The 16,049-nt window shown below is 33.3% G+C and overlaps 2 protein-coding genes across 2 annotated transcripts in view; one reads left to right on the top strand and one right to left on the bottom strand.

The window, feature by feature from the left end:
• Positions 1 to 1,685: 1,685 nt before the first annotated feature.
• On the top strand, positions 1,686 to 12,874 carry LOC126840162 (dnaJ homolog subfamily C member 22). Its single transcript, XM_050575720.1, has 5 exons — positions 1,686 to 2,244; positions 7,973 to 8,120; positions 8,316 to 8,553; positions 8,857 to 9,124; positions 10,462 to 12,874. Exons 1-5 carry the CDS (start codon positions 1,936 to 1,938, stop codon positions 10,672 to 10,674), a joined length of 1,176 nt encoding a protein of 391 aa, XP_050431677.1. The 5' UTR covers positions 1,686 to 1,935; the 3' UTR covers positions 10,675 to 12,874.
• LOC126840161 (photoreceptor ankyrin repeat protein-like) overlaps positions 12,343 to 16,049 on the bottom strand; it is a 39,386-nt gene continuing 35,679 nt past the window's right edge. Inside the window, exon 8 of the mRNA XM_050575719.1 lies at positions 12,343 to 15,618. Within this exon, the coding sequence (XP_050431676.1) occupies positions 15,092 to 15,618 (527 nt within the window). The 3' untranslated portion in view covers positions 12,343 to 15,091. The remainder of the gene's footprint in view (positions 15,619 to 16,049) is intronic.

Genomic DNA, 16,049 nt, shown 5'->3' with positions numbered 1-16,049 from the left:
ATGTTTACAGATTAAAAATTTTCAGATTTTCGCTTTAAACCTCAAAAAGTACATTAACAAACATAATTTATTATAAATATTACCTGACCCAATATGTTGGCTAGGTATTAACCAAAGTAATAATTTGACGTCCTAAACCGACCTAGATATAGTTGGAAATTTTAAAAATTCATCATTTTACCGTTAAACGAGTTTCTTTGAAAATTTGATGGTTTTTAAATAGGATTCCAATAATATTTTCTTTTGTAAAATCTTAAAATTTTCCTGCCCCCACGCCACAAAAAAAATCATTGCAAATATTTAAAAATATAAATATTAAATAGATTATAGATGCATAATATTATACTTAATTATTTATACGTATTTTTTTGGGACATCCTTAGCCGAAGTTTAAAAAAAGTATGGCCTTGATTGTCAAGGTGAAGGTCGTAGTCACGACCACGTACCTACACGCTTTGATAGTTAAGGGTTTGTCTAATACTAATAATCTGATTAATACCTATTTAAAAACTCAATCATTATTAATTATTATTATTTATTTATTATTGATAATTAAATCAATAATTAATTCATTGATGAAATTAAATAGTTACTTTTTAAGAACTAAATTATCCTCTACTAAAAATGTTATAATAAACACAATTAATTTAGTTTCAACAAAAGAACTAATTTTAATAATTTTAATATAGCCATATAGGTGCATCTAATTTTAAAAAAATGTCTAGATATTAAATGTAGATACCCAACTATTAAAATAAAATGTTTAATTAGGAAACGTCTGTTAGGTTTATCAATGTTTTACGGAACCCAATATAATCTATATCATAATATTATGATTTAAAATTGTATTATCTTAAACATGTTAATTATAATTACTAAATGTGCATAATATTAGATAATATACTTAAGGCTCATGTTATATATTATATAATATGACAAATTGTTTAATAACCAATTGTGACTTAATTATATATTTTTACCGTTAATCATAGAATTATAATAATGTTTATTTTAGCGTATTGATAAGTTAATAAAAGAGCATTTTTGATAATTGGTACTATAATAAAGTATACAGTATAGTGAAGTCGAGTGTTCGTGCTCGACCTCGACAGTTGTATTATTCTTACAGTCGTACTTATTCTGACCAGTGTTAAAAACGTGTTAATAAATTAAGAGTCTTTGATAATTTATAATAGTTTTAACATTAACATAATTATTGATAATAACAGTGGATGTAGCTAGAGATGAGCACTGATAATAAGACACAAAATATTTATAATCCGTTAATCATAATGCACCTATAAAATTATATTTTAATAAGTTACATTTACAATTTATTATGTAATTTGAAAAATCGATATTATTTATCTAAATACTATATAAAGACTATATAAAAATAAAATCTAATTGAGATTTGCTGACACTTGTATATATTATATATACAATATATATTATATTGATATATTGATATGCTATGACGTGCCACTATTGGGTATGGGCTTATCGGGGATTGAAAACTTCATTCTCGATCGAAGCGACTGCCGACAAGCTCGGGAGTGCGAGTTATCATAAATGATGTTTGCAGGCACCGCGAGCGTACCTGTCGGATGGGGCCGTGACGTCACTTCGCGACTACGTGAAAGCCGGTTCTCCCGTCGGCGGCCTACATCCGGGATTCCCGTTACTCGTGCCACTTGCACCGTACGACGGACGACGCTACGCGCGCATACGCAGTACGTACATACGTGTTCTCGTCCATCGACTATACCGGTCGTGTCTTTACACCTTAAGCCGGGTAATACATTACCGTAGGTGATTCTGGACACAAGACGCGCGTCCGTTACAGTGCCGTGGTACCTACGCGCAAGGTACAGTTATAGTGTTTTAGGTAGTGCGTTAGTGGACGTCGATTAGACTGGGATTGAAAATATTTTTATGGAAACCGTCAAAGAGCACTTGAGCGCCAGGAACGGCAAGACCGGCCGGAACGGCGGCAGGCGGCCGGCTAAGAACAAGAGCAAGGCTCTAGCGTACTTGCTGTGGCTGATGGGCGGCCTTGGCGGACTGCACCACTTCTATCTGGGACGCGATCTGCAGGGCATTCTTTGGTGGTGCACTTTCGGCGGGTACTTTGGGTTCGGTTGGCTCAGGGATCTGTTCTACATCGGTCGGTACGTGGACAACGCAAACGACGACGAGAAATACGTGCGGAAAATGGACCACTTGTACCGCACCCACGAAAAAGTGAGTTGATTTGCGGTTAACGTAGACAGACGGTACACTGTTATAATAGTGCGGTGGCCTTGGTTTTAAAATTATGACAGATCTTACCCCAACACGGATTGGGGCCACGGCAGTAGCCAGTGAGTAAAGTTTGGGGAGTAAGTCCCTCACAATTGTTTTTGTCCCGTTGAAAATAATTCACCATCACGCATACTTAAGTAACCATGGCGCGCTCAATTCGTCCACGTAGGCGGTCGCGTTCTAATTTTTTGGCTGGTGACCCATTGGAAGTTAAGTACTTCGATTAACGATGACGCGTACTGGCGTTTGGTTCTCAGTCAATTCTCATTGTATTTCGACAGTACTACTGGTTAAAAAGTTATCTCTTCACCATTCTAGTCTGTACACTATTATTTAGAATATATTTTGAATTTTTCTTGTGACAACGTTGTAGATAAAAATTCAAATTTTTTAAACTTAGTCCGAGAATATTTAACAAAAAACTTAAAACCCACCTCCAACTAGTTTTAGGATTTAGATTTAGTAATTCTTACCCTGGTCAGTTGTCACCTTACTGGTTTGTTCTACAGTAATTGTATTAACTGACTTAATATCGAATGCATTAAATTTGTTGTTTACTCCGAAAATGACATGACGTATAGAATCCTAGACGGTGATAGTGTTTCTTCAGTGGCGAAGTTTTTTAAAACCTAGGAAAAATGATGTAATTTTCTATAAAACGTGTTTAAGATACCCTTGATATGTTTGTTTTGCCACAAATTATATTCGAGGTAAAAATAAAGTCCTTTTGTTCAATTTTCTAATTAGTAATCACTAATCACAACGGAATGTCATAAAATTATATAATAATATTCCAAGTATAGGTAAGTGGGTAAGTAATTTTCCACTAAAAGTCCGTTGATAAATTATCAAATAAAAAACAACAGAAAGAATATTTAAAGTTTTTGTTTAAAACAAGAAACCTCAAACCGGCATAACATAATATAATTTCTGAAATACATATTATCCAATATGCGTCCAGCACTGATTTGTTTAACTGAATCAATGACAATAGCGCACGTTGACAATTAATGACAATAATTTTAGTAGAACCGCATTTGCTTAGATTTTGACCTATTAAAAATAATGTGGTAATATAAACTGGCAGTTTTCAAACAAAAAAAAGTAATAATAATTACCAACCGTGCAGATGTTTCGCGCCATTGAAAAAAATACACGTACAACAAAACCCAATAAATGTGGCAATAAAACACTAGAAAAAATATAAAACTCATAGATAAGAATAAAATACTTTTATTTTTTTCATAAATGGTGTTTATATGAGGTACCGGCTAAGGTACTCGGATAAATAATACATTTTATGCATTGATTTCCGAGAAAAAAACAATTACTACTAAAAAAAAATTTTCGAAACACGGTTAGTTTATGCCTAATGGTACGTACCTGCCATGATTTAAATGTACCAGGTTATTGCATTTCTATCCCCTCTTCATCGAAATTTTCTACGATAAAAATAAAATGGCAGCCTAAGAGTCAGCCAATCAAATTAATTTATTTTATGAAGGTATTATGAATATATTTATCAAAAGAAACAATGATACACCCTTACGCTGCCATTTTGTGAATTGATAACAAAATAAATTAGGGATATGCAGTAACCTTGTATATTTAAGCCATGGTACCTGTTGCATATCATTATTATATTGGGTAGAAGGCATTACGTTTCGGGCACAATATCTCGCTTTGATCCTTTTATCTAAGGCAATTTCACAGTTTAAATAAAAAGATAACCCAATTGGCAATTACCAATGAGTTTATAATTTTTTTGCTTGGGAAAATGTCCAAAAGAAAACTGTAAACGCCGGCGCGGCGTAGCGCTCGAACGATAATATTATTGCCTTCACCAATTTACATAGAAAAAAACCGTTAAAAAACAAAATTAACCAGTTTAGCTTCTACTATCCCTCTTCAGTGACTATCTGCTAAGTTATATTACCTATATTATAATCGTGTACGTTGAACGACACCGCTGTGCATGAAATACGTCGATAAAATATTTTTTTTTCATACCCACTGACAAATGTAAAATTATTTTGGAAAAATAGTTAACCGTTATAAATTAAAAAATATTTGATGCCAGAGAGACGTGCCTTTAAATAAATACCATTTTTTGTCGGACCTTTTCATTTTACATTGTCAAAAAAAAAAATATATTGTTTTTTTATTGACAAATCATGCCTTTCTCCATAAAAAGAGGATTTACTGTGAAATCGTTTTCCAGACGATAATAGAATTTTTAGTGCAAAAAAATACTGCAATTGGGTCATACGGCGTGCTAGAAAAAAAACAATAGCAAAATAATTACGGTGATTATTAAATTGTCCCGATCGTTTATGTTATTTGCTTTTATATACCAGTGACTGTCGATTCCAATGTTTTCTCGCATTGAAACATGTTTTACACAAGAAATATAACGCCGGATCGTTATTTGCTTTGCTGATGTTGACACGACTATGTTATGGACTTGTTTTTATCACGCTTAAATATAAAAACAACTATAATTTAAAGTCGGTTTACATACTATATAGTCACTCTAAAATCGTTAAAAAAATTGCAGAATATTATAAAAAGGCACAAAAAGGGAGATCAACATTTTACTTGTACCTATTCATTTTTTTTTATGACCAAAATTCTTATTTGTCTGCGCTGAGCGAAAATTGCTGTTTGTTTTTCTTTCGAAGTGGACTTGCCATTTTGTACTACCTAAAGAACATCATTTTATATTAGTTTTTCGCCGTAGACTCGCGGGTTTAATGACCACACCACACCATAAACTCAGTTTTTATAAACGGGTCCTAAATAAGTAACATTCTCTGAACGATTATGGACATTTTCGGTGTTGATGAAATTACAAAACATTACCCATATTATATATTATTGTCTGTTAATGTGTATAATTTTTTGCAATAACATTAACGCTAATATCTTTATATAGTCGTTACCATAATGGCAAGCGTTTAGACACAATACAGTATTATGCGCGATTCCGAAAGTCATTAGCGTATTCAGTAATTGAATTGATCATCCCATGAAATAATTATAATTTGTATTGCATATCGCTGAACCACAAAGGAATTTCTAACCGTCACGTTTGGGTTAGTTAATACGGCAAAATGTACAAAGATTAATGTTGTACCTTTACGTTTTTCCACGTCCCTTAGATGTTAATAATATTTTGTAGTGAACGCGTACTGTTTGGAATTTGACCTTGAGTATCCTCCGTACGATTTAGCGTCCTACCTACATATAAGGTTAAGCACCTCTTTCAACAATAACACATTATTATTATAATATGTTATCTTAGTAAAACCGTAATAGTATCGTGTGTAATATGGTATAATATATTTTATGAAAAACATATCAGATACATATTGTATTGTATTATTACTAGGTATTATTCATATTCGTTAACATAAATAAAAATCGATTTTTATATACCCGTTGAATTTATAATTAAACATGGACTAAGAATTTAATACAAAAACACATTATATTTACGTTGACATGATCACAATTTAACTATAAAAAAATTTTGTTTTTGCCGTTAGGTGAAATTTTCATGTTTGATGCCAATGATGATTACAAAAATGCTTAGCCTTTCTAGATTTGTTTAAATCTTTAATCATAGGCTAAACATTTTTTTTTTTGTCCAACTCTGATTATATAAATAACAGCTATAGTTTGTGATCAATGGTAATGACTAATGTTGTGTTGAATTCAACTCTATCGTCGTTGGTAGTTCCTTTTGTAGTGTTTATTAAATGCCAACATAATATTATCTAATATTTTACACGTCCACGATTAATATTTCAGTTAGTTACAATCGTATAGATTAATTTATTGCAGTCGAAGGACATTTCGTTGTTTATAATATAAACTATATAAACTTTATATTGCTGCCATTCGTCATAATTAGGATAGTATCATTGAGTATAATAATATTCCATATAATATGCTTAATGATAATATTATTAATACTTTCATTGACACCATTATCATAAATTAAATAAAATGTATCATTCTCTTATCAGCTGTGCTATTTATTCATGGATATGAAGCGAACGAAACGTTTGAGTAACACGATACGCCGCTAGATAGCAGTGATCGGTCGTTTGGCGGGCTGCACTCTCGCATGTGATCGTTTTCTCGATTTTGCTTGGTATATAAGCAGATCGCGCACGGTCGTTGGTACCTCGTCTCCGTCACCTTACCGTCGGGTCTACACTCATGGCGCGGTAACCAAGAGGTTACCAACTGTCCACACTGACCCGAGGAAAGTCCCCGGACCCCGCTCACCAGCCTACTGCAGAAAGTGCACTGACCACAAACGGTTGGTCGAAGTGCCCCTGTCGTTCGACCCAACTTTCGGGACGTGAACGGTACCGCCTTAGGGCGTCCGCGATCCCTTAGAGCGACAGGGACATGTTCGACGGTCCTAGATATATAGTATGTACAGGGAGAGGAGCGCAAGCGACTCTTGACTTAATGGGGCTTACAAACGGAGATGAGGTACCCAATTTTTTGTTTTTTTTTGAAAAATTATTTTTTTACTTATATTATAATAATAATAAAATAATAAAATGTATATTATTATTACACAATTTAAATTAAAAAAATATGTAGGCCCCAAAATGTATTATTTATACATTTAAAAAAAATTATAAAAATATACATAATGTATATGAATTTAACATGTGAAGGGTACAGGGAAAAAACCAGCAGTCAATTTTTTCTAATCTAAGAAAAACATGTTTAAGTAATGCTAAAATATGTTTTAAAATGTTAAAGAAATACTTAAACCTTTTAAAAATATACAATATGTTTGTTTATAATCGTGCTTAAAAGTAAAGAACAGCTTCGTTTTGTATCAAAACGAATTTTATAACAAAAAATTGCCATTTTTAAAAAGTGACTATGCTGGTTTTTTCCCTGTACCCTTCATGTATACTTCTTTGATCTTTCTATAATAATACATTATTGTAACATTTTGCGTGAATCATAAAACAAAATAAAATTTTTTATCTTTTATTGCATTTTTACGCACTACTAATTTCTTAACCAAAAACTTAAAAAATCTATTTTAGTTATATTTTTTATTTCAAACTAAACAACAACGACCATTTTGTTTTTAAGTGTTGAAAAAAGTAATTTAACTAATCAATAACTGGGCTAGTACAGCTACATATTTACTTTGAGTGTTAATATAATAAATGTTAGTTAAGAGTTTAACAGTATTTTGTCTGAACAATTATTAAGAGCCCGAAATTAAATAGCTCTTTTAATGTTTTATGTTAATTACTTTAAAATTTGTATTAATAAATTAAATTAATTTGTATTAATATCTTAAGTATCGAAGCCCGCATGCCTCCTCTTTTTGCTCAGAATTGTGTTATTGGAATACCTAAAAAAACGATAACACCTCGAAGAGTAATCAGTTTTGAACTTTTTTTTGTTGTTTGAAAGAAGAATAATATACACAGTTTGCAAGTCTTCATATTTTCAAAAATGTGATTTTTTTGCACCGTAATACGTTTTGTATTACGTATAAGTAAAATAAATAATAAAACAAAAGCTGTTATTCGGCTATAAAGTCTGATGATTTTACTACATGGTTTACCTATTGGACTACTTGCCTTACATACTTAACCATCGCATGTGTGTGTTTTAGCCGCCGTTCTCAACGATCCGTTTTACTGGTATGGTCCTGGTGGGTTACCTCTTCAGTACCGTAGTGGCATTAGCCGTTCCCGAAGATAAAGTCGCAGGGCTCAGCTGGGAGTGGTTACACGTGTTCACTCCATTAGCAGCGGTCGTGGGTAAGTGTCTTCAGACAAATTACGTTTTTAATAGGTTTTAAAGTTCCGGCTACCGGTCGATGCCTTTCGAGACGATTTACTTTTATAGTTCTTTGTCTCCGCAAAATCCATCCACATCCACTCGCTATCTATTTCTCTGCAATCTTTACTATAATATAGCTAATGCATATTTTGTAAATTGATGTATTCTCACAGGCGTTTGGGCTGTGGGTAACGTCGGTCACGAGATGGGCTCGTTGAAAACACCAACGATAGCCGCTTATGCCGTGTGGGCTTTTGGCGGTCCGCTGAGGTCTTACATCTTTAAACTGACCAACTACGACATAGACGACACCACGTCATACGCTCTCATGATACTAGCGGCCGCTTGGACGTTCGACAACGTGGAAAAAAGCTGGAGGCCCAAAAGCACGAAATCTCCTAGCGTCATCAAGTGAGTCCTTTCAATGTTATGCGTAAGGGTAAACGTTAGGTAAACCATGCTCGAGTATTGCAATCGGGGAAACTAGTTAACAACTATTAGGCTAACCTGGTAAATTGTATAGCAAATTAATAAGGCCATTGCCGATAAATGTTTTTCTCATTGGTTATTTAAACGACATTCGAGCATAAATATCGTCAGATACTGTAATTTAATCTAAACCGACTAGTCTATAAATGATTGTAATCGTACCGAATCCAAAACCCGTTACCGTAGACTTACTGATTTTTACTAATCGCACTGTATGTTTTAAAGGCGAATGGCTGTAATCAGTTTGTGTTGTCTGCTGTACATGACGTTGTGGAGCAGCTACTTGTACTTCAACGCTAAGGTGACGGACGAGAATGGCGAGGAGGTGCCGTTCCACGAGGCTCTGGGACATTTCTTCAACTCTCCCTGGTGGCTGGACGTTAAACAGTCGTTCGTAGATGTCTGGAACTTTGCTCAGGCTCACGGTTGGATGGAAACGTGGCGTCAGATAGTAACGCTGTCGGACCCGTCGGGCGAACAGAATGCGTTCAAGGCGAGTAGTGTCTTGTAGATCGATAATTGTTTCCCAAGAGCTTCCGAAAATACGGAAAAATAAAAATAAATGACAAGCTAAGGGGATATACGAAATAGAGTACGGGTCAGAAACGGAAAGTGGAAGAAATAGAGAAATGCCGAGTGTAAAAGATTTTTTTGAAACACTACATTAGGAAAATACGTTGAATATAGTGTATAAACCCGGATAAAATTCGAGGAATTCGGGTTAAAGTGCGTTCGCTATTTTCTCTTGTTTGTCCCTCCTCTACTCCTTTCGACGTTAAACTTATTAACACCCTACTGTCACGATAAATAATTTCCCTTAGATAAAGCCCCGAGCTCCACCGGATGTCGTCATTGCGAGCTTCCTCGAGATTATCATTGTCTTAACTCCCAGTGATTTTTGGCCTTGACTCTCTGAAATTTCGGTCACGATTAGAAACAACAACTATGTGCTACACAATTTTGTTTTTATTATTATTTTCTAGCGCAGACTGTAGTCATGCACGCTTATTTATATTCGATTATTATCTTTGTAAAAATGGTACAGTATAAATTAAACCTATTTTCTACTGATCAAACAAGGCAAGTCAAGACGGTATTTAAAAAATCCGTTTATTCACTTCATTGTTTCAAGTGAACAGTAGCTTTTTTTAACAACAAATTATGAGATTGCTAGACCAACTTACAGTGTTTAAGTTCATTATTTATAGTTGCATGACTCATGTTTAACATAATTAAACAATTAGGTACTAACTGTTGGGAGTTGGTAGCGTTCATTACAACTTTTCTTTCTTTACAAATTTTCAACTTTTCTAAATACATTCATATTGTAGTTATATTATCTTATATTTGCCATTTTTTTGTGTAACGCTGAACACGACACCGGCTATCAAAAAATTGTTTTATTCATTAAAGAATAAAATCTTGCAAAAAGAGTAGTATTCGTATACCTAGGTACCAATACATTTCAAACAAATTCATTTTTTTTATATTTGTCCAGATAAAATCAAATATTTAACCACTTTACAGTTGACAGCAGCTGTACTGCGCCGCATCGACCGGTGACACTTATACCGAACAACGATTGTACATTTTATGGCGAATATTATTATGATTGCGTTCTAGATTCCTTTCCTCGCCATTTCGCACTCTCTCTCTCTCATTAATAACTGTCTCACGCTTTGCCAGTGTCACTTACTGACACGGTTATTGTTTCAACCCTATTGAGTATACAATACTAACAAAATATATTTTATAACACACATTTTAATGATGCGCACGCTGGGTATTGTCATTTTTTCCACGGTTTAAATTGGTTTTATTTTTTCATAGGTCTTAGAACTGAGATCTGGAGCCTCGCAGGCGGAAATAAAGCAACAATGTAAAACGTTGGCGGTGAAATATCATCCGGACAAGGCCAAGGACGAGATAGCCAAAAATCAGGCGCAGGATAAATTCTTTGAAGTCCAACAGGCGTGCGAACTGTTGTCCAGCAGTCGGGTCAAACGACGTCGAAAGAACAAACAGTATAAAGAAGAGCTATGATCCCCCCTTCTTCTTAATACTGTTGACTGGTTATCCAATTTTACTGTTTTGTTTTCCTTTAAACAGTTTAAATACTATGTAAAAAAATAATTTGATCTACTTTAGAACTTCTAAAAAAACACTTGCGGTCGGCTATCGATAAATGTAGAGTAATTTGATTTTATTGTATTTTACAGGATACAAGGTTGTGTTCTGGGTAATATAATTTAGTAATGGTAGTATACTACACGGCATGTTTTAGTTGTGATCTGAATTTTGATTGCTAAGAAGTGCTTGGGTTATTCGTACTTAAACGTTAACATACTACTATAGCGGTTAATTTCGGTCTGTTAAGTTTTATTAATAGAGTACAACCTGAATCCACCGTACAGTATAATATTATCATTGGTAGGTTATATCATGTAGAACATAATATTATGTCGCATAGCTTGTAACCTGCAGTATATTTTTTGATTTGATAAATTATAAAAATAAAACTGCGCTAATCGATTGACTGCATAAGGTAAAAGTTTTGTTGATTTAAAAAGACAACTGTTATAAGGAACAAAACCTTGAACTGGATCCAGTCGTTTTTTCTTAAACTTTTTAATCTTGTATAAATAAACCAAAACTTGTACTTGTACTGTGATATAAACTCCGAAAGCTCATTTGTACATATTAACCCACAAAAATAACAACGACCGCGGCATTCTAGTATTTAATTTTAATTTTAATCGACAATTAGCAATTTACTACTAATGACGTTTAGTATACACTTCAAAGTAATAATTATAGTCAAAAACTGAGTAAATTAGAAAAACTTTATAGTCATTATGTAGCATGTGGAAATATATTATAGTATTATGCACTACAGTATTGTATCAGGCGACAGCAAAACAAACTGTATATTTTTAACGGCGTATTTTAAAGGTTTCCAAGTAAAATTTATTTATTAACAATTAGCTTTTCCTCAGATAACAGAAAACATTCACATAACTACATTATAATTGTATTCGCAATAGTTCCTAAGTTCCTGAATTATAAAATGGACAGTAATTTTAAATGGTTACATTAATGAACGTTAATGTTATAGTAATTATTTTCGTTTTAGGGTGTTTGATATGTAATATTGTTTATTGTGTGTAATATATTATATTATTGTATTTTTTTGTTTTAAAAACGAACTCAATATTTGTGGATAATTTTGTGCAGATCGTCCTTATTAAATTATTGTTTTTAAATACTGAAATGTGTTAATAAATTGTACATAGTACCTTTAGGGGCGCGAGAAAAAATATTAGTTAAGCGCGCCAATTCAAAAAAACAAAATCTGAATTACCTAGGGGATGAGGGGTATCCCAGTATTTTTCTAGTATTTTATACTAACAAGTTTTGCGCCGTAATTTAAAAACAAATGCAATCATATTTGCACGTCTGTAAGACGAGTAGCCGGCAAACCGCATGTAAACCGTTATTGATTAACTGCCCAGAACATAAAATTAAAATTTGTCCAAAAACGCCTGATTAAGCTTTAAATACAATACCGGTTGTTGTTTTAATTTTTTTATCATTGGGTATGAATCGAAAGGATTAAAATATTTTGAATATTTACCATTGTCAAAATTCCAACGCCATAGGCAAATACTAAATAGGTACTATAGAGTTTTATTTTACCGTTTTTAAATATGTGTACACTATATAACATAATATATACTTTTATATTTTTAAAAATTACAAAAAGAATTATATTAGAAAATAAAAAATAACGTAACGATTATTATAATAAATTAATTAAATACCATAAAGCTACTTTATAGTTTAAAAATACAATATCTAAAGAAAGAGCACCTTATTTTATAACAATATAATGTTTAAAATCAGCGTGTCCCAAATGTCCAGCGATAACCCAAATAGAAATAATTTAATTTCATTAAAATTAAATTGATTTCTTTCTAAATGATAATACAAAGAGCTCCAAGTTTCACCGACTCCAGATGAAAAAAAAATATATTTTTTACTTGAACTTAAATTTAAATTACTTTGAGTGTGGCGGGACTTTTGGGGCAACTGTAGACATAAAGTATCGTATCTAATAATAATTTAACAATAACATTTGAATTGTAACAAAACGTTTTAATATTAAAAAACAATGTAGTACGTAATTATAATTTATAAATTATTATTATATTATTTATATGATTTAATATTAAGTTTGACTGGATATCAGTGTAGTGTACGTTTGTTTTTTTCCCATCTAGCACATCTAAGCGACGGACGTCCACGATAAGTAACAATATAATAATATATCAATATATATGTGTCTAACAAATTGGTGCTTTTTTGTATCCTAATCCAAATTCAAGATCATACGCTAAAGGAAAGGAAAGTGCGGTTCGAAAAAGCGAAATGAAAAATACAAACAACATTATACAACATCTGTTTCGTTAGAGTAACCACTAGTGTCTATTTGGCATCGTCCGTTCGTATTGCTCTGTGAATAAAAAAACGTATAGAGTCACCGTTCAATTTGGAATTTAAGTTCCTAAAATCATAGCAAGGACTGATGAAATTTTATAAATCATTGTGTTTGAATACTAATTTGTGCATGTCATATAAACATTTTTAGAAGTATTTTTATCTCTATCGCAATAATTTATGCGTGATTGTTATTAAGAAAATACTAGGCAAGTAAAATAGTGGGTAACAGAGTTAGTTATGGACTGTAACTCAACAGCCACGGTATAGAGTTTAAAACACCTAAGTGACATAGGTGTTTAGAACACCTATGTTGCTAATAAATTAACAATAAAATAAACATGTGTTTCGTGCCCTCAATCATCTGCTTCGCTATAGTGTAATGTACAGAACATGATATTATATTTTAGAACAATAAAAAATATATATATATTGTAACAAAATAGAATATGATCTAACGAAATATGAAACCTAGGCCATGCGGGTTTTGGCAACAAATTGATAAATACATTGATATAAATATTAATAATTTGTATTTTAAAACTTTTTTTTTTTGGTCATTTTTCTTTTTGGTCAATGATTATGGAAGTTTATTTAATATTATTTTGCCATCTTTAGTTATAACAAATAAGGACTTTTTATTTGAATATTTTTAACCAAGTTAATCCACTCAAAACAACAGTTGGTCGATATGATCTTTTGTAGTCAACTCACGAGATTTTGATAAGCGCAAAAAAGCGAGACAGACTTGTAGGTACGCGGTTAGTCGCGTTATAATATAATAATTGTACTGTTTTCTTTCTAAGCTATTGTACATTTATTAATTATAAACTTTCCATAACTACAGTTTCAAACATACTACTGTCATAAAGAGAAGAAAAGAGAATTCATTAAATAATTAAAACCACTGGGTTTTAGTGGAGTCGGCGAGGTTTGTTAAGTTATCAAAAGTCGCCATTGTTTTTAGGGGGGGGGGGGGTTGGTGAGAGATTAAAATGAACTGATCTTTAGTTGAACACGGCTATTTCCAAGTTATTATGAAAAATGTCGCATACAACCGGCGAAAAATCGTTGTACAACATCTCAAGTCGTAGTCGGCCGGTCCCATCGGTGTTATTATACAAGAATCATAATATGGAGAAATAATTTTGTCTGTGGTTTAATTTTGTAATCGAAAAACTAGTGCACTGTACGCGTAATAAAACAAATAAAATGGAATATATTCCGCCGTTTGTTTGTTCAGGGACGATTCGACGGTATGAAAATAATAATAAACTAACAAACAAAACCCAAACGACCGGCGCATTTAGTTTTTTCCCACAGTGAATTTTATTTTTATTTTGTCGTCGACCTCGTACACCCGACGGTAATCGAGTGAGCTCTGCAATATTTCCTCCCGCGTCGAATACCACTTAAACATAATTCAAACTCCTCCTACTTCACAAAAAAAAACACCCTCGTCTCACTATAGAAACCTCTTAAAACTTTTTCACGCTGGGATGAAGCGCACAGAATACCCGCATAATATAATACAAACATAGGGTAAGACGCGAACTGTGTTATTGTTGTTTACCACAAGATTTAATAGTGTAGTTTTTAATCGACAAAGTTGTTTTACCACGTTAACTTAATTTGTTTCAACAAACTATCATAATATACTCGTTTGGCGGGGTTGTTTAATTAAAATAATAAGGAATTAATTTGAATTTGGATATTTTATCTTCGCCATAATAATAATAATATAAATATAATATTACGAACTTGTTGTACTCAATATTCGTATCGATCAACCGTGTACGGATTAGAATGGTCTTTTAAACAACTAATAGTATATAATATAATAATAATAATAATAATAATAATAATAATAATGATGATAATATTAATGAAAAATTAATGAATTATTATAAATTCTAGAAAAAAAAGTTTTCTCGGTCGGAAAATTCCGGTATTTGGTGTTCCATTATCGTTTTTTGTCCTTGTGCTTTTTCTTACTGTTCCGTCCTTCCGGTGACGGAGGCGTGACCGGCGCGTTTGGTTGGTCTGGCAGCCCGGTGACGGTCACCTTGGGCACGGTAAGCGGCCTGAGCAACGACTTCACCATCGGTTTGGTGCGGGTCTGCACGGGAAGCGCGGGACTACTGGCGCACAGTGCGGCCCCGGTCAGCTGCGTTACCAGCGAGTACTGGTTGGCCGTCGAGTCCGGGTTGGAGGACGTGCGAAAGGCCCGCTTCAGCTTGGACTTGATCGAATGCCGCTGCGAACCCGACCGTTGCAGGCCAGTCGGCGGCTGCATTAGTCGGCCGTTGATCAACAGGTGCGGCCCCAGTTCCGGATCGCTGCCCCAACGGCCGTACGAAGTGGTCCGCTCCAACAGACGGTTTCGGGCCAATTTCTCGATGACGTCCGCACAGTTGTACCGACCGCAAAAGCGCGCCCATTGTTCGGCCCGCAGGCCGCGGCCCGTGTCCCTCATGGTTGGTGACGCCCCTAGAATAAACAAGCAACAAATCGTTAGAAAACATAATCCAAGTAATGGCCAGTCAAGCTGACATTATTGTCATTTGTCATGCACTTATTTTCATATTTTTTTACACAATTTAGACAAATGATTGAGTATTATATTCATTCGTGTATATATATATTTATAACGATCCTACGAGTAGAGTTGTGTATATATAATAGTGGAATAATGTGAATCGGTCATCGTAAAGTATTTAAAAAAAAAAAAACAAAGAAATATAAATACAATTTTTAAATACTTCGGGGTGCATATTTTGCTTTATCAAGTGTTACATAAGAATAAAACTTAAAAACTACATTTCAATAATGTTCTAGTGTGATGTAACACTCCAAAAAGTAAAGTACAGCAATCATTTAAAAAAATTCCAAACTCATTGTAGAATGTAATGAAATAAATA

The sequence above is a fragment of the Adelges cooleyi genome, unplaced genomic scaffold (genome assembly GCF_023614345.1).
Source record: "Adelges cooleyi isolate 19-005CV unplaced genomic scaffold, UGA_ACOO_1.1 ACOO_flye_CR_arks_rails_tigmint_CR_PRNA_376, whole genome shotgun sequence".
NCBI lineage: Eukaryota > Metazoa > Arthropoda > Insecta > Hemiptera > Adelgidae > Adelges > Adelges cooleyi.
This window is presented reverse-complemented; position numbering and strand designations above follow the sequence as displayed.